At 40.1% G+C, this 22539-nt stretch overlaps 1 protein-coding gene across 13 annotated transcripts in view; it reads left to right on the forward strand.

Moving 5' to 3' along the window:
* Positions 1–1498: 1498 nt before the first annotated feature.
* LCORL (ligand dependent nuclear receptor corepressor like) overlaps positions 1499–22539 on the forward strand; it is a 180658-nt gene continuing 159617 nt past the window's right edge. For 4 of the 13 annotated variants that reach the window (XM_031664693.1, XM_017958610.3, XM_031664700.1 and 1 more), the window contains exon 1: positions 1499–3034. Coding sequence is in view for 10 of the 13 variants with exons in the window: in XM_017958610.3 (XP_017814099.1) it covers positions 2881–3034 (154 nt within the window). In the remaining 3 variants the exon portion in view is untranslated. The remainder of the gene's footprint in view (positions 3035–22539) is intronic. The other 9 variants (XM_003898533.5, XM_031664698.1, XM_031664696.1 and 6 more) reach the window with 5 other exon arrangements.

The raw sequence follows: 22539 nt of genomic DNA on the forward strand, positions 1-22539 counted from the left end.
GGTAGCAAGGAAATTGTCAGAGGCTGGAAAGTTGGAGATGCTAACTGTCGTAAAATATTTGCTGAAACGGTTCCTGTGTGTCTCCCATTTTTCTCCTTTCTAAACAGGAATGTTTACCATATGCTGTGGTTTGAATTTGTCCACGAAAAAGCACGTGTTGGAAACATAAACTCCATTTCAACAGTGTTGGGAAATGTGGCCTAATGAGAAGTGATAGGCTATGAGGGCATAGTGAATGGATTAATGCCATTATCAAGGGAGTGGATTCTTTATAGCAGGAGTGGGTTCATTATAAAAGGATGAGTTTGGCCCTTTTTTACTTATTTGCCTTCTCTTTGCCTTTCCACTGCGGGGCCATGTAACAAGAAGGCCCTTGTTAGATGCCAGTACCCTGATCTTGGACTTTCTAGGCCCCAGAACTGTGAGCGATAAATGTCTATTCTTCATATAAATTACCCAGTAAGTGGTATTCCATTACAGCAGCAAAAAATAGACTAAGACACCGTGTCTATTTAGTTCCTATTCCATCACTGTGTGTGTGTGTGTGTGTGTGTGTGAGAGAGAGAGAGAGAGACAGAGAGAGAGAGAGAGAGGGAGAAGAGAAATTGCAAGTGAGAGAGATCGGGGGAGGATACCTTATCTTTTTAGTTGTCTATAACAAGAGCAGCTTTATCCAGTTCCAATATGGAGACTACCAAGCATCACCCAGAGATGCTAGGCTTTGAGATTAATGCCTTTACTGAACAGAACTTTTGGATTGTCTCACTTTGTGATAGGAGCAAATCTATTTTGTAGTGTAAAGAAAGTGAACTGTAAACTGGTGACTAGAAAGATAGATCACAGTAATCCTTGATACTATTTACCAATAAATTCTGGTTATCTTCTTTTTGCACATATAATAGGATCGCACTTCCCTGCTCCCTTTTTTACATGCCCATATAATTTGCTTTGGTCAATGAAACGTGAGAACTGACTTGTATCACTTTTAGGAAGAACCAGTTTGCCATTCTTCATCTTCCTTTTGCCTATTACACAACAGGGGACGTTCCACATGGAATGAAGCCCCCTCCTCCTGACACCCAGAGATGAACATGTAAATAAGCAGGAAATAGTTTTTTGTTGTTGTTTTAAGCCACTAAGATTCTTGGATCATTTATTACTGCACCATAATTTTTCGCATCCTAACTAATGTAGATTACTATAAAAGCGATCAGGAAAACTGCAAAGGCTGATCCTCGTGGCAATTATGAGTGGAAGTGGTTAACTGAAACCATCCACTGACAATTCCAAGATCACCTTCACTAGTAATTTCACCTACACTCCAATTGTGACCGTTCTAGAAAAGGTGATTATGCGTTCAGACTTTATTATTTTTAACTTATGAAAATGTAAAATTACATCTTCACTACTGAAGTCATAATGAGCAAATAAATACTTTCTCATAGGAAGAAAAAGAAAGAAGGTGGTTAAGGATAAGCCACAAAACATGGAAGGTGGTACTGAACTCAGAATTTATGAGATTTCCAAGAAGAATTAAACATATTTCCCACAGACTTGTGAATAAATTTCCAGACATACACAGTACTTCTTAGCAAACGTTGGGTGGCTTAGCTTCGGCTTGATCAACTGCACGTATACGGAAACAAACGCACAATCGCTCTGGTGCAAAAGTAAAAACTCTAATTGGAGTCTGTATTTAAACATAAGATTTCTCTCTCGCTCTCTCTGAAGAAGTTATTTTCTCTAGCACGGCGTAGAATTCATTCCATAACATTTGTAAAGTGCTTAATCCAGCGTCACACACTGTACTAGGGTCTAGTGAGTGACAGATGTCACGGTACAGAGGTCTCAGTGGGTCGCTGCCCTCCAGGAGCTTATAAAGAAAATTTTCCTTCTGCAGTTTTCAGCCGGCTACGCCCAGTCCCCTGCAAGTAATTTTCAGTGTAAAAAACCCGCATCTTTTTCCTAGTCCTTGTAAGGATTCTCGCTTTCCGATATCTCTTCGCCTTTTTGAAAACCGAAGTCACTCCGGGATCTCTCTCAGGACGTTTGGCAGTTATTCCAGATGTAGGCGAATGACCGGCTTGCCCTTATCCCTGCGGAGTGACAAGAAGACAGAGACCCCGGAAAGTTTCCAGCACTTAGAACACAAAGCGAAGCCTGAACCCACAAGGGGCCAACAACTCTTGCGGCTTCCACCACCCTTCCATCGCGGAGCCTGAGGAAGCTAAAGCAGTCGGGTCAGAACCGGCCACCCGGGCAGCGCACGGTCCTGGGCGCAGGGAGCGACAGGCTCAGCACCCCCAGCGGCGCGGCGCAGAGAAGTTCCAGGCCAGCCTGCAAACCCGAGTGTGGAGGGGAGAAACGATCCTTTCTTTTGGACTACAATGACCGGCAAGCAACGCGCCACGGCGCCAAACTCGGCTTCGGGATCCTGGCGCAATGAAGCCTGGGAAGTGAAGTCTCCGGACTGTCGGAGTCCCGTAGTGAAGGCAGAAAGTAGGCGTTGCTAGTCCGCTCCACTAGCACGCCGGTTCCTGGCTGGGCTCCGGGTCTCTCGCTCCCGCTCAGGGTTTTCGCGGGCGGCGGGAGCGGTATGGCTCGCCTGAGTAAACTCCAGCGGGAGGGGGAGGAGGGTAGTGGGTGGGGAGGCGGGGTCAGCGGAAGCGGCAGGTTGCTTCCTTCTCCTCTGGCTCCCTCCCCGCCTCTCCCTGAGGGAGCGGTGGGAGGGGGAGGGCAGGGCAGAGGGAAGGTAGTGACACGTGTCAATCAACCCCCCTCCGGGGGGCGCGCGCTCCGGGGCTCGCGCCGAGGGCTCGCGCCCCTGCCTCGTGCCTGCGCTGCTCGTATGTAAATGAGGGCGCGTGACGCGGGACGCAGATGGACAAGGGAAGAGAGAGAATGGCCGCTGCCGCCGCCGCTGCTGCCGCCGCCGCCGCCGCCGCTCAGTGCCGGAGCCCTCGGTGCGCGGCGGAGAGGAGAGGATTCCGGCGGGAACTCGACTCTTGGCGCCACCGCCTCATGCACTGTGTAGGTAAGAGAGACGCGGGCCGGGGCTCCGGGCTCCGCGCGGCGACGGCTGTCGCAGCCCGAGGAGTTTGTGGCTGAGGGGTTTAGTTGAATCTCCCGTTCGGGTTAGTTCGGTGGGGGAGCGAGATGGGAGCGGCGCGGCGCGGCGGCCCCGGCGCTCGCCTTTTGTCTTGCGGGCTGCTGGCCCGGCGCGGTCCGCCCTCCTTCGCCTTCCCAGCTCTTGGGCTCCCCGGGAACTGTTAGTTCGGACCCGCTTGCTGAGCCCCCGCGGAAGCAGCCCGCTAGCGCTCTCCCCGTAACTCCTCGGCGCCCGTCGCTGCCCGCAGTCGCCCGCCGTCCACCCTGACAGGAGGGAGGAAGCGGCCCGGTGGGTCGGCGCCCTGGCGGAGGGGAGCCGGCGGGCAGGGCGGCCGGAGGAAGGCGGGCTGGTCCGCGCCCCCGCCGAGCGCACACACACCCCCTTCTCGCCGCCGGGGGCCGGGTGAGCAGACGCGGCCAGTTCCTGGGGACCTGGACCTGGAGACCCCCCGGGCGCTCGTAGGGCGGGGGCCGCGGATGGGCCGGCTGGGGGCGAGGGGCGGCGGGGGCGTCGCCCGAAGGGCGGGGGGCGCCCAACTCTGCCCTCTCGCGCTCGGCGGCGGCGCTGTGTGTACCCCTTTAAGAAGGAGCCGCTTGAGCGCTGACGGTTGGGATTTGAAGTTCTTCCTCCCTCTTTGGAAGTCTGGACGGATGGGGGGTGTTGCCACGGCAACGACACCCTCCCCCCTTTTCTGCTTGCGGACGCCCCGACGACTCTGGTCCTCTTTCACTGTCATGTGATGGACTCTTCCTTACACACACACACACACACACACACACACACGCACACGCATCGCCCTCCCCACCTCCCATCCCCATTCAACTGCAATTCCCTCTTTTTGGTTGGATATGAATCGTTTTGCTTCAAACTTCTGGGCTTGGGGCTGTCACCCTGTGGATTGTTTAGGGTGACAGGAATGGTGGGACTCCCGACCTTGCTGCAGTCGCTTTTTTTTTTTTTTTTTTTTTTTTCCTAAGTGAGACGAATGCATAGAGCTGTTATCCAGCAGGTTGGTTTAGTGGGCTTAGAGGGGCAAAAACGGCTTATGGAATGGGGCGCGTAGTGGGTGTTTGTTTTGGAAAGGGGTTATGGGTGGGAGTGTAGGGGAAGAGGTAGAAAGGAAGGTTGTATTGTGTAAGCAGTGGATAGTGGCAGCGGCTTGCTCTACTGGCGAGTGAATCTTGGCATTTGGAGTTGGGGAGTAACCCTAGTGTCTTAAGAAAACAACTCTCTTACCTGGTTTCCATCTGCTCTGGCACCACCTCGCACCCCCGACCCCGCCTCCCATGTGTTTGGTTAACGCCTTAAGATCTTTTTTTCACTAGTGGAAAGGAGATCGTATTAGTTAAACTTAATACAATTTCAATTCAGAAATGTGTACCGCAGAATGCATTGAATGTAAGAAAATGTACGAGAAGGGAAGGTTACTTTAGGGGGCATTTAAGTGATGTTTAAATAATTTACTGCTTTTGTTTTACCCTTACGAGAAATGTATTTTGGTCTTCTCTAAGGAAAGACGATGAGAAATAGCTTTAGTCAAGTATTCATACGTGATTTTAGTTTATGAAGTGTAAAAAATCTCTAGGTATTCTTTATATAAATTTTTAAAAAAACTATTGTTGTTTGTGCTTCTTGAATACAAAATGGACTGTTTTTGATAATTGCTTATGTAAAGATCTCTTCTGGACACCAATTTAGAATTACTGAGCTCATTTAGGTAGAATCAGGTAGGATGACAGCTTTGCAACACTAGCTTATGATATTACTGTTAAGTTTTGCCAAGGCACAAAGTGATTTGAGGATGTCTTTTTATGTTTTGGAATATTTTGGGTTTTTTTTTTTTTTTCCTGATCTTGCTTATTTAGATACATTAAGTATAGCTTTGCATCATGAAAATATATAGACTTTTGAAAAATAGTCAAACTTTAAATGAAACACAATTAATTGGATTTGATGGAAAAGGGAACTAGAATATCTTTTTGCCTTATCTACTTGTATATTCAAGTAAAATTGGAAGACATTGAAAGTTAATACTGTATTACACTTTTAATGCAATATGCTATTACATTGTATCGTATGTGAAAAGAAATTTTGTCCCTGGCTTCTAACTATATTTGAGAATTGTTTCCCACAGTCCCCATCCTAATTAAGCCCTATTAAAACCTGTCTCATATTTTGTTTTTGTTATTTGTTTATTTATTGAGATGGAGTCTCACTCTGTCGCCCAGGCTGGAGTGTAGTGATGCGATCTCAGCTCACTGCAACCTCCGCCTCCTGGATTCAAGCGATTCTCCTGCCTCAGCCTCCTGAATAGTTGGGGTTACAGGCGCCTGCCACCACGCCCAGCTAATTTTAGTATTTTTAGTAGAGACTGGGTTTCATCATGTTGGCCAGTCTGATCTCGAACCCCATTGTTATTTAAAAATAAACAATAACATCCATTTAAACAGAGTATACACTTGTTGATTGGGCTTTTTTAGCATCTTAGGTGTTAAGCACTTAATTTATAGTGCGAATTGGGATTAAATGGAGTTTAGATAATTACCTTTTGCTGTTAATGTGCCTTACATTCATTACTTTGTAAACATATTTACAAAAAAGCCATATTCTTTTCCCTTTGCATGTGTATACATGTGTGAATATATATGCGTACACATATGTGTATATTCAGTGTGTATATATATAATATTCGGTGCTCTCATTGCTTACAGCCATTTTTACAAAATAATATCCTTCTTGCCTTTTGGGGAAGGAAATAATCCAAACGTCTTAATTTTAAGTGAGATACGGAATTGTAGGCAGCATCTTAGGGTTGTACAGCAAATTAGTATTGAGCCCCTAATGAGATTTTGAATCTCAGTTCTTAGCCTAACTCTGATTCATTTTATAACTCATATAATATTCTAATTTTATAGGGAAGAAAGTTGTTTTAGTTGTCATGACTGATTGTAGTTAGCCACAAAGGTAAACGTTTAACTCTTAATATGGAATGAGATGTTTGCCTTCCTCTAATTGTGGCATTCATCTCTTTATGTTAGATTTTTAACTACTGTTCTGATTCATTCCAGATAGTTTTCTTTTCATTGAAGAGTTGTCGTACAACTTTTTGTCCCAATTAATATCTATTTACATTTTGGTACTTTTTATAATTTGACTGTTTTTCTATAATTAGCCTATACTGTACTGGGTTATAGTTTTCAGTAGCTCATGTAACAAATGTTTGAGTGCTTATTGGATATGGTAAATAGTATCCTAGTACTAACTATGATATTGAGAAATAACAAATACAGTCCTGGATCTTATGAAATGTATAAAATAATTAGCATTTGATAAGTCATGCAATTTAAAACAGGTCTAGGATAAAAGAAATACACCTGTGCATTTTTAAACATCATCAAGACTTGTATAGTCCATTAGGATATCTGATCTGGGAGACTGGCCAATATTTTAAAATTTTGTATTTTGGTGTAATTTCAATCTAAAAAGTTGGAAGAATAGAACTCCTGTGTACCCACATTTGTTGTTTTACATTTTGCTGTGTTTATCATTCTTGCTTTATACTGATCTCTCTATATTTTTTCAGAACAATTTGAGAGTAATTCGGAGACATCAACCTCTTTACCCCTAAATTCTTCAGTGTATATTTTTAAAAAACAAGGATACCGTCTTACCTAATTATAGTGAGGTTGTGAAAACCAGAAGATTTACTGATATACTGTTATCTAATTTATAGTCCATATTCAAATTATATCTGTTTATTTTTTCTGTTAGCTTTTTTTCCCCCTTATTCTGGGATCCACTTCAGGATCATGCATTACATTTGGTAATTATGTCTCCTTAGTCTCTTTTAATCGGGAACACTTCGTCAACCTTACTCTTTCTTGACCTTGACATTTTAAAAGTACAGGGCAGCTATTTTGTAGAACATCCCTCAATTTGAATTTGTCTTTTGCTTTCTCGTGATTAGATTGGTTATGCATTTTGGCAGGAATACCACTTAAGAGATGTTCTGCCCTTCTTAGTGCATCATATCTTGAGATTCATGATGTTGGTGTATACCAGTGTTGGTGATGTCAGCTTTGAAAATTTTGTTAAGCTGGTATTCCTCATATGTATCCCTGAAAGTTATTATTTATCTCATTGTAACTAATATGCAATTTGTGGAAAAATAATTTTGGGGAACAGTATATTTACATAGTATATACTTCACCCACAAGTTTGAGCATCAATTGATGATTATCTGACCTCATTCCTTGTATAATTATTAGTTGACATTCTGACATAAGGTAATCTTTCCCATCTCCATTATTTATTCAGTTCTTTTTATCTGTATGAACTCATGGATTCTTAATTTTATTCAGTGGTTAAATCCATTGCTGTCTTTATTTTGGTTCACAAATTGTCCCAGGTTTGGCCAATGGGTGTCTCATCAAGCTGGTTCCAGTGTATTTCTGCCGAAACAAGATATTCCAGGTTAATTTTGTATTTTACCTGTCCATGCTGTGGCATGAGCTCCTTTTCCGAATTTACCTCCATTCTTTTCAGTGGAAAATAGACTTAGATACCAAAATCTAAGCAGCAGGTTTTAGGACTGTTTTTAAACCTGGTTTTTATGATACAGAAGCTGATAATCAGTGTAACCATTTTGTCTAAGGTAACAGCAGCAAAACAGAATGGCAAAGATTGGTTTAGAATCGTTCTGTAAACTCCAGTATCTTTCCTACATAGCAGTGTTGTCCAGCAGAAATATAATGGAAGTAAAATAGGTAATTTTAAATCTTCTAATAACCACATTTAAAAAGAATATTTTATTTAACACAATGTGTTAAATATATTATAATTTTAACACTAATCCATGTAGAAATGATTGAGTTAGTTTATATTTTTCAAAATATTAAGTCTTCAAAATCAGGTATTTTATATTGATAGCACATCCCAATTTGGACTAGACACATTTTAGGTGGCTTAATAGCCACATGTAGCAAATGGCTATCACTTCGGATAGTTCAGTTCTATACAGTAGTTGCTCCAGCCAACTCTTGATTACTGCGATACCACTTAATTAAAGACTATTGATAATAACCAAACCTATAGCGTAATTTATTTTTCCTCAAATCTTTTATTTTGGTAGTATAAAACAGCAAATAAACATAAAGGTTCTAGAGCTAGACTGCTTGTGTTGAATCCTATTGTTACCACTTAGCAGTCTGGACAAGTAGCTTAACCTCTCTATACTTTAGTTTCTTAATCTGTAAATTGGAGATAATCAGGTTGTTTGCTAATTTTGTTAGTATATGTTGATATGTGTCTTTCATATAGAAAGCATTCCCTAAGTGTTTGCTAGTATTATGATTGGTTTACACAGGTTATTGGCAGCTTTGAACTCTTAACGTTTCTGCCAATAGATTCTTTCTGGTAGGAATCCTGATGAACAATGAAAAGATCGTGGAACATGTTAGAGAAAAGATAGTAAGGGCTTGAATGGTCTGTATTCTAGACTATTCTAGAGCCATAGAATTATAGTTTTAGAATCACAGGGTATCACTTAGTCTAATCCTGGCTTTTTATGTATGAAACCAGGAAGGCCTTTGATGCAAAAAGGATTATTTTGGCTGTGTTGGTAACTGAATACAATAAATTATTTTTAGCTCATTTAAAAAATGTATATCATACTAGATCATCTTGAAGTTAATTTTTGTCAGTATCTACTCTCTATTTTACTTTTCCTGTTAGTCAACTTGCTGCCACTTTCTGGATGCTTCTTGTTTCCTGCTCCTATATTTTACCAATTTCTCCCTCATCTTGTCACTGTTGCCATGTAAACCCCATAGGAGTAGATTTACTTAGAAATCTGGATTGATGGGACTGGTATGGATGGGTCTGCTATCCAAAAGACTTTGTTTATACAGCTGTTTTTTTCAAGCACTATCAAATATGTTTTCTATTTTAAAAGATGTAAATTGTGGCACCATCTAATAGTGTGCATTGGACAAATGGAATCTGTGATGCTGATGAGTAGTTGGAGGGTTAAGACATATATCAAGTCTTTCTGTAAAATAGGCATATTGATGAATTTTGCATGCAAATTTTGAAGTTCTCTGTACTCTTGGATCTTTTCATATCTGAAAGAGTGAAATTCTGCCATCTTTGGAACCAAGCAGTGTGTGAATTTTGTAGTTTGTAAATGTTAGATATGGGCTGTGGACTGGTCTTAACCATTCTTTTTTTGTGTGATGCCCTCTTGGTGCACATACTGCATCCCTTGTTTGGCTACATGGGTGCGCTGCTTCCTGATTGGCTGTGCACATGATAAATTGCTGTTACGTGTCCTCTACATTCCTCTCATTTGTCTGACTTCCATCCCTGGTCTTTAATTCTGCCATAGTGCAGTTGCTCCTTGGAAGGAGCAACAAAGATATATAGATTTTTGGTTAAGTTATGTAACTTTTTATTCCTCATTAGTAAATCTTATCTTTCAATTGTAATAACCTACATTTTTGGTGGGAAGTTTCTATCTTTTCTTTTTAGTAGTATTCCTTCCCTTTGGTATATATGACTAGCGTTCATGGCTGATAGATAACAGAGCACCAAGGACATAGGTCCAAACTTTTAAGGACCTGCCTAACTTTGTAGAGTTCATACTTAAGAGCTGAATCTATAATCAGGTAATCTTTTCAAGAGTTTTTATTCACCATACAATCTAGATAAGAAAATGTGAATGGGGGCCCAGACCAGCCTACTGCTACCAGTAGAAAACTGATTAACAAAGTAATGCCATCTTTGTATTTGAGGAATACCACTTTGTTCTTAATTAAAGCAAAATAAAAATTTTGTTTTGAGAATTTTTGTGTTTGATAGAAAACAAAACTTAAAATGAGGAATTGTCTGTATCTCCTTTCCTTTCATATAGTTTCCCCATAATTGGCAGCAACTCTATCCTGCTTGCTTCATTTGCTTCTTTCTTTTCTTCTTTTTTTAACCTTAATCTGTTGCCAAGCTATTATTACCTTCTTTACAATATCTCATGGATTCAATTTTTTTTTTTTTTTTTTTTAAATGCAGTAAGCATTAGGACAGATCCAGATAAGATTCTGGTATATATCAGTGTCTGCATTGCTGGTTTTACTGTCTTTCAGTCTGACTACAACCAATAGTAAATCATTGTTTAAAGTAGCTGCTTTGATTTCATAGTTTACAAAGCTGTAGTATCTCCCATTTGTCTTTTTTTCCATGAAATAAAAGCTGCCAGCCATGTTGATCTAGCTGGTCATAGTTTACCAGCCTGCTTCTTCAGTTTGTCTAGATTCTTCTTTAGACAACTCAACCTTTTTCATAGGCTTTAGTTCTTTTTTATCCACATTACCCCAAATTCTTATCTTTTTAGTTATATCTTCTACCCTGCATCCTTAGTCGCCTTTAAAATTCAACTGCAGGCCGGGCACGGTGGCCCATCCCTGTAATCCCAGCACTTTGGGAGACTGAGGTAGGCGGATCACTTGAGCCCAGGAGTTGGAGACCAGCCTTGCCAACATGACAAAACCCCATCTCTGCTAAAAATACAAAAATTAGCTGGGCATGGTGGTACATTCCTGTAGTCCCAGCTACTTGGGAAGCTGAGGCACGAGAATTGCTTGAACCCAGGAGGCATAGGTTGCAGTGAGTGAGATCATGCCACTGCACTCCAGCCTAGGTGACAGACCAAGACTCAAAAAAAAAAAAAAAAAATTCAACTACAACCTGGAGTCTTTTCTAAAGTATTTATTGAAAAGCAAATTTAAGCGCTTTCTCCATTAATTTAAATTGGCCAATTCTTTTCTGACCACTATGTGCAAGGCGTGCACATAGGAAGTAATTTTGTCCAGTAGTCTTCATGTTTAAATTATAAACTGTTTAGGGACAGTAAATCTCACAAGTGGTAGAAAGGACTTAATGGAAATAATCCAGTTTCTTCTTAGCCCCTGTCATTGTAACATTAGGCACAAATCATTCCACTTTTTACAGATGGAAATCTGTGAAACTGGGATAATATCTGTCCTCAAATGTTTGCCATTTTTATTCTTATGAAAGATGCTATAATATTTATGTAGTAGTAGTATCTGGGCTAAAGGTATGAATTAGAAAATTACCAGCATAAAGATGATACTTAAATCCACAGAAATAGATGAGATTACTTAGGAATAGGGGAGAGTATATCTGGAGTATAACTTGAGTATATTAGAGCTAGTTTAGATAGTATAACTAGTAAATGACTCAGTACCACACCTTAAGGAATCTTAGCCTTCCTTGAGCAGAAGAGAAACCTCAAAGTAAGGTCACTGGCTGAATAGTAAAACCAGGAGGGAGTGGTATTACCAAATCCTAGAGGAGAGAGAAAAATATTACAATAAGGAGGGATCGTTACGTGTTGATGAGATGTCAGGTACCATGAAACAGGGAAATGTACATTGTTTTTGGCTCTAGGTGACCTTGACTAGATAAATTTCAGTAGTGATGGAGATGGCACCCATATTATAATAGGTTAGAAAGTAATTAAGATATGTGTAAGTGGAGATAACATTTATAGTAAACTACTAATTTAAGAGCTGTGTTTTGAGGAAGAACTGATAAATGGAGCAGTAATTGGAGACATCTGGGGTCTAGGGATGTTTGTTTTTTAGATGGGCGTTACCGTTTACCATACTTAGTATGGGGAATACTGTTCTGTATCGGTGATAACCATGATTCTTTTATGTGTTAATTTCATTAAGCTGAGAGCTGATCGTAACAAAATACTTATTAGATAAAGAAATGGGATAGGCTTAGTTTTAATCTCTTAATACGGATTCTACATTTTTTTTCCCTTCAAAAAAGTTTTCTAATCAAGTTACTGAGATGTGGTATGTTAACATTGGTGCATCACACATTTTAAAAGAATGTTCTTTTCTACAGTTAATTTACTGTTGTCAGTCATCAGTTATCTTAAGTCCTATGTGTGACCATTACTTGGGGATATAATTTTATGTTTCTTCTTTACTAGATTCTGAACTAGAAATGGACTTCGGAATCAAAGCTCAAAATATTAGCTTTTTAAAATGGTAATGTTGCATTGAAGAACTTGGCTTGGAACTGAGACCAAAATTAGACATTAGATTGCCTTACTCCCTAACTCCCTGAATTGAACTTAGCAACCTATCAAAGACAGTACAGCTGGAGCCACAGGCCTCTTAAAATACAAGGAAGCTGTACCCTAGTGAGTTTACCATGTGATTTGCTTGTTGGTAGGAGTGAGCAGGAGGCTTGGCCATGAATGAAAAATGACTTTTAAAACATTAATCCATCCCACTAGGGACCAACTGTAAGGATGTTGCCAATATTAGTTATTCTTCCTTCTTTTGGGAGGACTGAATAAGTGGTAGAGAAAAGAGCCAAGTTTATTCCAAAGTACTTCCCCCAAGAATGTGAAAAGTGTTCGTGGGAGTTCTATTTTATGGAAAAGACAGGAACTGTGGTGTGGTTCAAAAAGCTTACTGTTTACACAGGAATAGGATTTACCTTGCTTTTAAAGAGTTCACAGTAATCAGGGATGTTAAATATTAGACTTCGTGTAATGTAATGGAAAGACAGAAGTGGGAACAATTAATTTTGACTTGAAGGATTCAAAATGACTAGGCTTCAAAACATTGAGTGAAAGCAAGGATTGACAAACTTTCTCTAAAGGGCCAGACAGTAAATGTTTTAGACTTTGTGGACCATCTGGTCTCTATTGCAGCTACTCACCTCCACTGTTGTAGTGCAAAAGAAAGACATAAATTAATAAGCATGGCTGTGTTTCAGTAGCATTTATTTATGAAAATAGGTAGATTTGGCCTATGAACCATAGTTTGCTGATCTCTGAGGTAAAGGATGCAGCAGGAAAGTACAGTGGAGGGAATGGGCAGAGAGTATAAGCAAATATATTTAAGTATAAATAATAATATATTCTGAAAATATTTAGCATTATGGTGCCATTGGTTTATAGGGTAGCAGCAGAAAGTAGGACTGGAAGTATAAATTATGGCTTCTACAAGGAGGAAATTATAAGCCTTTGAAGTTTTTTTTTTTTTTTTTTTTTTTAAACGGGTAATAAGCATGATCAGATAAGTCAGCTTATTTTCATTTGGAACATCTGTTGTTGGTGCAGGTTTGAGGGCTTTTTGTTTGCAATAGTTTTAAGAAGCTCAAATTAAAGCAGCCCTTTTAAATCAAAACTGGAAAAATGAGCAGTTTTCATTCACTTCAATGTATTAAGACATTCTACTTGGGCTCTGAACAACTTGAGAAATAAAACAAGGAGAAAGATGGAAGCCAAAATAATCTTTCTATTACTAATATAGGCCAGGTTAGAGGAATAGCTTGATGGGGGAGTCAGGTGGTCTGGCATAGGCTGACTTATCCATCCAGCCCTAGGCACGGTAGAGAAGCAGAGCCCAATGTGAGTCTTTGGAGGTTTGTTCTCCTTTGAAAGCTCAACCCCAGGGGCAGGAGGAACAGAACTGAGCTCTTCCTCACATCCAAAATCACCAATCGGATAATTCACTTTACATACTTAAGGGTAAAAAGAGGCTCGGGTTGTGCTTTTGACACATCCTTCCTCATAGAAACCAGGAGCAAGGGAAAGGTATTATAACAGTCACAACTGTTAATTTTTGCAGGGTTGTATCTGGGGATAAGTATACTGGAAACAATACAGCTGTTAGCATCCTGAAAACAAGTCAAATTTACTTGTTCTGGATATTTAAAAAAATATGGCTGGGCTCAGTGGCTCATGTTTGTAATCCCAGCGCTTTGGGAAGCTGAGACAGGCAGATCATGTGATGTCAGGAGTTCAAGACCAGCCTGGCCAACGTGATGAAACCCTGTCTCTACTAAAAATACAAAAATTCGCCAGGTGCGGTGGCAGGTGCCTGTAATCCCAGCTACTTGGGAGGCTGAGGCAGGAGAGTCGCTTGAACCCGGGCGGCGGAGGTTGCAGTTAGCCGAGATCGTGCCACTGCACTCCAGTCTGGGCAACAGAGCAAGACTCCATCTCAAATATATATACACGTATACACACACACACACACACACATATATACATATATGTACACACAGACACACACACACATATATATATGCACACATATGCAAAAAATGTATATTTTAGTGTTTGGAACAACTGTATTTTTTAAATTCTCAAAATAAAATTAGTAGGGATTTTTCTTCTTTTTCAATTAACTAGATTTTCCACAGGCCTATGTAAGATACTTAAGTGAAATGCATGTTTGGTTAGAAAGAAACCCAGTGCTCTCTTCTGTATTAAACTTTTCAATTAACTTTTTAAACTTAGAAGGAATTAGTGTAAAAGAATAGAGTACTGTTTCTTTATGTGGAAAAAAGCAGGTACTTTGACAAATAGATTATTGTTTTAATTAGCTCTGATTATAGGTGCTTACACAGTTTATTCAGTGGTGTCTCTTTTTTAAAAAAATATAATTAATTGTTCTTCAGTGTCTTCTCCTCCCTTTCTGAACAGCTTAGGACTAAAACATCAAGTGGGAGAAAACAAGGGTAGGTATCCACACCAGATGGGGTGTGCAGTAGGCAGAGCTACATCATCGTTTAAGAGGAGTGGGATCTCAGAGCCTGATGGGGTGAGGAGGGTGTCCCTGGGGGAATGAAGGGTAAGGAGCACCTCTCCATTGGAAGGCGTGCTAATGCAGGTATTGGAGCCCAAGCAGGGTGATATGGTGTCTCTGAAGGAGAGTGGCCTAGTATGGGGGAAGGTCAGCTGGTCCCAGCAAGGACATCTACTTAGGGTGGGATGACACCCTGAATGAGCTCTCAGGGCCCCAGTAGATAGCAGGGGATAGGGAGTGATCCATGTAGGATTGCAATCTGGTGTAGGTATATTGAGGCTCAAGTGAGATGAGGAGGGAGTCCATACATGGAGGTATCTGAGTCCAAGGTGTTAGAGCTTGAGGGTAGAAGGAGAAAGGCCTCTCAGTGGAGACTCGGTACAGTATGGGATTTCATAGCCTGAGCAGGGTAGGGAGGATTTTCTTGTAGGAGGGATGCCAGGCATGAGGAATACGGACCTGAACAGGTTGAGGAGATTATATACATGGGGTAGGGATTTTGCGGCCAAGAGAGGTGAGGAGTGTGTCCATGCAGGGAAAGGGAAATAGCTACAATGGGAGATTGGCTACATACATGGAGATTGATCACATAAATCAATATTAAGAATAATGGGAGCCAGGCTTCTCATTGAGAAGGGAGTTACAAATATGAAAGTAGGGAAAACTAGAATGCTGTCTGTGGTGTTGGATAGGAAATGAAGTACTTGCGTGAACTCATGGTTTTCATCATATATCGATATAGAAATATATGTGTATGTATACATACACATGCCCTATACTGGTCATTGAGAAGGGGCTTAGGAGCAGTGACACTATGATAGCAGTGAGCATAATGTGTTACCGTTAATTTCCTGATTTTAATGGTTGTTTTTGTGAGAGAATTGGGAAATACTAAGAATTCAAGAGTGGTGGGTCATTATGTAGACATTTACTCTCAAATGGTTGGGAAGATAAAAGCCTTACTATACTTAAAACTTTTGTTTAAAGTTAAAGATTGTTAAAACATAAAAGTATTTAAAAACAGTGTCATTAGTCTACGTATGTTCTTGTGAATTCATCACTTTTAGTCCTAACTACCATAGTTAGTAATATACATGTTGTCTTACAGATTTTCCAGCACCAATAATTGCCCCTTGAAATAATGATAGATAATATTTATTGAGTGCTTACCATGTGTTAGGCAGATACTAAGTTTTTATGTGTATTATCACGTATAATTTTGCATATGAAATAGTACAATTTTTATCTTCATTTTACAAATGAGAAAATACAGGCTTAGAGAGGCTAAGTGTCTTACCCAAGTCTTTCTGCCTAGCAAATACAGAAGTAGAATTCACATCCAGTCTTAACCACTATACCAGGTCAAACTTCATTTAAAAATTAGCAAGTCTCATCCTTTCTGGTCACATTGTTACATCTAAAACTTTAGTAGTGCTGTTTTCATTTTATTTTAGAATTTGAGTTTCAGGGTGGGAAAAAGTATTCTGGGTTTAGGCCTCCTCAGCCTTTTTGTTCCTGTCTTGGAGTGAGAGAGAACTGGGACTTCTGTATTTGAGTGCACGGTGTCAGAGATAAGGATTCCCCTGTGATGGGTTAATCAGAGAAAATATCCACTAATTTTTTTCTTGCTTTTACAACTGGGAATGGATGATGATGACAACATAGAGTTAGTGGGCAAGGCTTTTCATTAGCACAGACTTGCAGTGTTAAGTTTTAGTCTCAGTATAAAGTTACCTTCTATTCTGATTCTAAGAATGATGAGCAATACCTTTCCATCTCTTTTGAACTTTCCCCAAGAGTGGCAGATGAATTAATAGGATATAGCTAATTGTTTCATTTTAACCTTCCTTTCCTTGTACTCATCTGTGCCAATTTAGGGTATGGAAAAGTAGTTTCTTGGTAGAATCCTATATATTTTTTTTTTTGCATACTACTCTTTTGGCATCAGCCCAGTGATCACTTTTTTCTTCTTTGCTTTCTTAACCTTTTAGTATTTGTATTCTGGCATAGCACATAAATAGAATAGAATTTGCCTATGAGTACATATTAGCTTGCTTGTCTAACTTTTCACTCTTAACAGTCTGAGCCCACAGCTCCTTTCATATCCTCTGTCAGAGTGAGTTTCTGCTGACCTACTCATTCCTCAGACCCATTCTAAAATTGCTCCCTTTATTTTATATAAAGGATAATATTATTTTCAGTGTTGAAAGAAGCATGGCCATCTGCTAAAATCCTTTTGCATATATTTTCTTCCTCATAATTTTTTTCAGTAAGTATTTATGGACAGGGCAGTGTACTAGGGGACTCGGATGAATTAGATTGTCTTCGTGAAGCACAGTCTCAGGTGAGACTCAGGTGAATTAGATTGTCTTCATGAAGCACAGTCTCCTGGGGAAAACAAGGCTCTCTGACTACAGAATATGATAAATGCTATAATAGAAGCATATACAGTATTAAATGTGTATAAAGTATTAAATATGCATAAAGGAGGGGAATGGTGAGATTTCCTTACATGAGTCCATGAACAATCATAAGATGATTGTGGGAAATGAGAAAAGATAGTTTGTTTAATTGAACCTAGTAGTAATTATTTTAAATTGTTTTACTGTGGATTAGGCATTAAGTGCTTATACTTAGAATTTATTTGATTTTCACAACTTTCTTATAAGATAGGAACTATATTTTTTATCCTACTTTGTAGATAAGGAAATTAACTCACACTATAGGTGGAGAAAAAACATTGGAAGAATTTTAAGCATGGGAGTGATAATTTAATTTGTGGTTTTATAAGATTACTCTGCTAGTATGGAGAATATAACAGGTAAATCAGGAGATGTCAAGATAGACCAAGCAAGTTTTGAGGGTCTGAAATAAGAGTAGTAGTGGAAACGGAGAAGATGGGGAGACTATTACAAGAGGATTTACAATAAACAGATTTTAGTTGTTGATTAGATATGACCATACAGAAAAAGGGAGAAAGAACAGAGGATCATTTCCAAGCTTCTGTTTAGGAGGCCTAACTGGATTATGGGACCATTATCCAGAACAAGATATAGAGCATTGTATTTTCATATAATATATAATAATAATATTTGTGATATGGTTTGGCTGTGTCCCCACCGGAATCTCATCTTGAATTGTAACTCCTACAATTCCCACGTGTCGTGGGAGGAAACTGGTGGGAGGTAATTGAATTATAGGGGTGAGTCTTTCCTGTGCTGTTCTTGTGATAGTGAATGAGTCTCACGATATCTGATGGTTTTAAAAAGGGGACTTTCCCTGCACAAGCTGTGTTCTCTTGTCTGCCTCCATCTGAGATGTGCCTTTCACCTTCCACCATGACTGTGAGGCTTCCCCAGCCACGTGGAACTGTAAATCCCATAAACTTCTTTCTTTTGTAAATTGCCCAGTCTTGGATATGTCTTTATCATGCAGTGTGAAAACAGACTAATACAGTAAATTGGTACCAGTAGAGTGGGGTGCTGCTGAAAAAATACCCGAAAATGTGGAAGTGACTTTGGAACTGGATAACAGGCAGAGATTGAATAGTTTGGAGGGCTTAGAAGAAGACAGGAAAATGTGGGGAAGTTTGGAACTTTTTAGAAACTTGTTGAATGGCTTTGACAAAAATGCTGATAGTGTTATGAACAATAAGATCCAAGCTGAGGTGGTCTCAGATGAAGACGAAGAACTTGTTGGGAACTAGAGCAAAGGTGACTCTTGTTATGTTTTAGCAAACAGACTGGTGGCATTTTGCCCCTGCCATAGAGATTTGTGGAACTTTGAACTTGACAGAGATGATTTAGGTTATCTGGCAGAAGAAATTTCTAAGTAGCAAAGCATTCAAGAGGTGACTTAGGTGCCGTTAAAGGCATTTGGTTTTAAAAAGGGAAACAACATAAAAGTTTGGAAATTTCTCAGTCTGACAATGTGAAAAAAAGAAAATCCCATTTTCTGAGGTGAAATTCAAGCCTACTGCAGAAATTTGCATGAGTAATGAGGAGCCGAATGTTAATCCCCAAGACAGTGGGGAAATTGTCTCCAGGTCATGTCAGAGGTCTTCACGGAAGCCCCTCCCATCACAGGCCCAGAGGCCTAGGAGGAAAAAGTGGTTTCATGGGCCAGATCCATGGTCCCTGCGCTCTGTGCAGCCTAGAGACTTGGTACTCTGCGTCCGAGCCACTCTAGCCATTACTGAAAGGGGCCAACATAGAGCTCGGACCGTGGCCTCAGAGGGTGCAAGCCCCAAGCCTTGGCAGCTTCCACGTGGTGTTGAGCCTGTGAGTGCACAGAAGTCAAGAGTTGGGTTTAGGGAATCTCTGCCTAGCTTTCAGAAGATGTGTGGAAATGCCTGGATGCACAGACAGAAGTTTGCTGCAGGGGCTGGGCTCTCATGGAGAACCTCTGCTAGGGCAGTGTGCAAGGGAAATGTGGGGTCGGAGCCCAGAGCCCCTGCTGGGACATTGCCTAGTGGTGCTGTGAGAAGAGGCCCACTGTCCTCCAGACCCCAGAATGGTAGATCCACTGACAGCTTGCATTGTGTGCCTAGAAAAGCTGCAGACACTCAATATCAGCCTGTGAAAGCAGCTGGGAGGGAGGCTGCACCCTGCAGAACCACAGGGGCAGAGCTGCCCAAGACTATGGGAACCCATCCAACGTGACCTGAATGTGTGACATGGAGTCAAAGGAGATCATTTTTGAGCTTTAAGATTTGACTGCTAGCCAGGTGTTGTGGCTCATACCTGTATTCTCAGCACTATGAAATGCTGAGGCGTGTGTGGATCGCCCGAGGTCAGGAGTTCGAGACCAGCTGGGCCAACATAGTGAAACCCCATCTCTACTAAAAATACAAAAAATTAGCTGGGCGTGGTGGCAGGCAGCTGTAATCCCAGCTACTCAGGAGGCTGAGGCAGGAGAATTGCTTGAACCAGGAGGTGGAGGTTGTAGTGACCTGAGATCACGCCATTACACCCCAGTCTGGGCAACAAGAGTGAAATTCTTGTCTCAAAAAAAAAGATTTGACTGCCTTGCTGGATTTCGGACTTGCATGGGGTCTGTAGCCCCTTCGTTTTGGCCAATTTCTCCCATTTGGGGTGGCTCTATTTACCCAATGTCTGTTACCCCCATTGTATCTGCTAACTTGCTTTTGATTTTACAGGCTCATAGACAGAAGGGACTTGCCTTAGATGAGATGTGGGACTGTGGACTTTTGAGTTAATGCTGAAATGGGTTATGACTTTGCGGGGGGACAATTGAGAGGGCATAGTTGGTTTTGAAATGTGAGGACATGAGATTTGGGAGGGGCTGGGGTGGAATGATATGGTTTGGCTGTTTCCCCACCCAAATCTCATCTTGAATTGTAATTCCCACAATTCCCGTGTATCATGATAGGAACCTGGTGGGAGGTGATTGGATTATGGAGGTGGGTCTTTCCTGCTCTGTTCCCATGATAGTAAATGAGTTTCATGAGACCTGATGGTTTTAAAAATGGACGTTTCCCTGCACAAGCTCTCTTCTCTTGTCTGCCACCTTCTAAGATGTGCCTTACACCTTCTGCCATGACTGTGAGGCCTCCCCAGCCACATGGAACTGTAAGTCCAATAAACCTCTTTCTTTTTTAAATTGCCCAGTCTTGGATATGTCTTTATCAGCAGCGTGAAAATGGGCCAGTACAATGTGAAATACATATATGAATATATGTTTTCACATGATACGTGTATTTTCGTATAGTATATGTGGTTGGTAGAGTCAGCATATATACAGACTGAAATCGGATCAACACATTGCTATTTGCTAGTTTGTCTTAAAGCCAGTTATTGCAGGGATAAAAGGATATGTACAGCAAGACTTCACAGAGAAAGCAGTCACAGAATGGAGTTTTCCTCTACTTATAAGTTTTGTGCTTTGGTTCAAAAGCTCTTGTGTTTCTGCTGCAGGAATGCATGTAGCAGCTGTACATTCTTGCATTCTTAACATTTGAAGATCCACAGGTGGCTTTGGACTTTAATTATTGTTGTGTGTGTGGTGCACCCCTCCCCCAGGTTTCATCACTTACTCTGTCAGGAAAATTTAGCCAAGTAACTTTATGGTGTATTTTATGTTGTATTTTTGTGTGATAGGTTGAGTAACTTTATGTTGTATTTTTGTGTGATAGGTTAAATAATTTTATAACAAATGTTATTTGGAAAAGTTACACCTCAAGTCAGTTTTCAGTTGATAGAGTGAATGTAACGTGGTTCAGAATTGTAGGTCTTAGATCCCTATAGCTTTGACATACAGTGACTACATCTTAAAACCTAAAACACTTTCTTCATCTTCATTTCTCTATCTCCCTACCAGTTACCTATCCCAATATTTGACTTTCTCTCTCTCTCTCCACTTATATGTCTCTCAGGTATTCTAATATTAAGATATTTTGCCATTACTTTCTGTGGCAAAAACCACAGATTTTTGCCACAGAAAGTAATGGCAAAATATCTTAATATTAGGTATGTACCATACCTAAAAGTTAAATCTTGATCTTCCTCTGTCAAATACAACGTCTGTTTCTCTGGTGTTCTTTTTATCTCAATGTACCTAATTTCACAAGCCAAACACCTGACGGTCATCTTTTACTTATCTTCCTTCTCATCTCCTATGCCAATCCACCAATTAATTATGTTTTCAAATATATCTTAAACCCATTCATTTCCCTTTATTTTCACTCCAGTTGAAGTCAGCCTCATTTCTTACCTAGACTGCTGCAAAAAATTCTTATATGGCTTCCTATCTTCTCCTCTTATTCTTCTCTAGTTTAATCTTCCATAGTGCAAAGAAAAATCTGTTTAAGTACTTTGCTCTACTCTTACCCTTTAATGACTTCTGCACCAATAACAAAAGCATAGAGGTATGATATATTCTGTTCCTGGAAAATTATAGCACCCCCAAAAGTTGCAATGTGGCAGAAACCATGGCTGTACAAAAGTTGGCTTGAGGTCAGATTGTGATTTTTAAAAGTATGTATTGTCCTTTGGACTTTGGTTCTTATTCTGTTACTAATTGGGATTAAATTGATATTTAAGTTTGTTTTTAAGCAGTGGGATTCATAGAGATGCCACTTTCCACATTCCGTTTAGTAATATTACTGGTACAATTTTCTCTTTTATACCAACCCTATGCAAATTCTGATTACTCTTTCTTTGGAGAAATCAAAAACTTTCCTGAGAGAATACCTTCCCAAGAGAATATATGAAGACTTGGGCTGAGTTTTAAAAATCATCATGGACAATTTTAAATATGTACAAAAATAGGAGAAAACATAATGATTCTCAGTGTTTCTGTGACCCAGCTTTAACAATATAACAAATTCTGGCTTAATTTTTAATATAAAAATTATCAGTCAAAACATTTTATATGTTGGTTTTCTGATGTACTGTAATTCATTCCATGTTCTCATGTGAATAAGCACAAATTACACATTTTCTTGGAGTTGTAAATTTACAACAGAAGGTGGAAAGTATTAACATCATGACATGATGTCTTACACTTGCTTTTAGCTTAATATTAACTGTTTTTGTTTGTACTGTATGGTTTAGTAATAAACCAAAAAAGTTGAGTTCTAGAACCCAGAAGCTTTTTTTTTTTTGTCTTTTGTGAGAGGTGGGAGTGGTGGTGATGAGAGCAGCTTATGTATGAAATGTGTTTTGAATAACTCTAAAACCCAGTAAGAAAGCATTGTTTATGTCTTGGATGTATCTGACAGTTTACATTCATGAAGCAAACCAAAGAAGATATTGCTTATTATAGACCCATAGCATA

This window comes from Papio anubis, chromosome 3, assembly GCF_008728515.1.
Source record: "Papio anubis isolate 15944 chromosome 3, Panubis1.0, whole genome shotgun sequence".
Taxonomy (NCBI): Eukaryota; Metazoa; Chordata; class Mammalia; order Primates; family Cercopithecidae; genus Papio; species Papio anubis.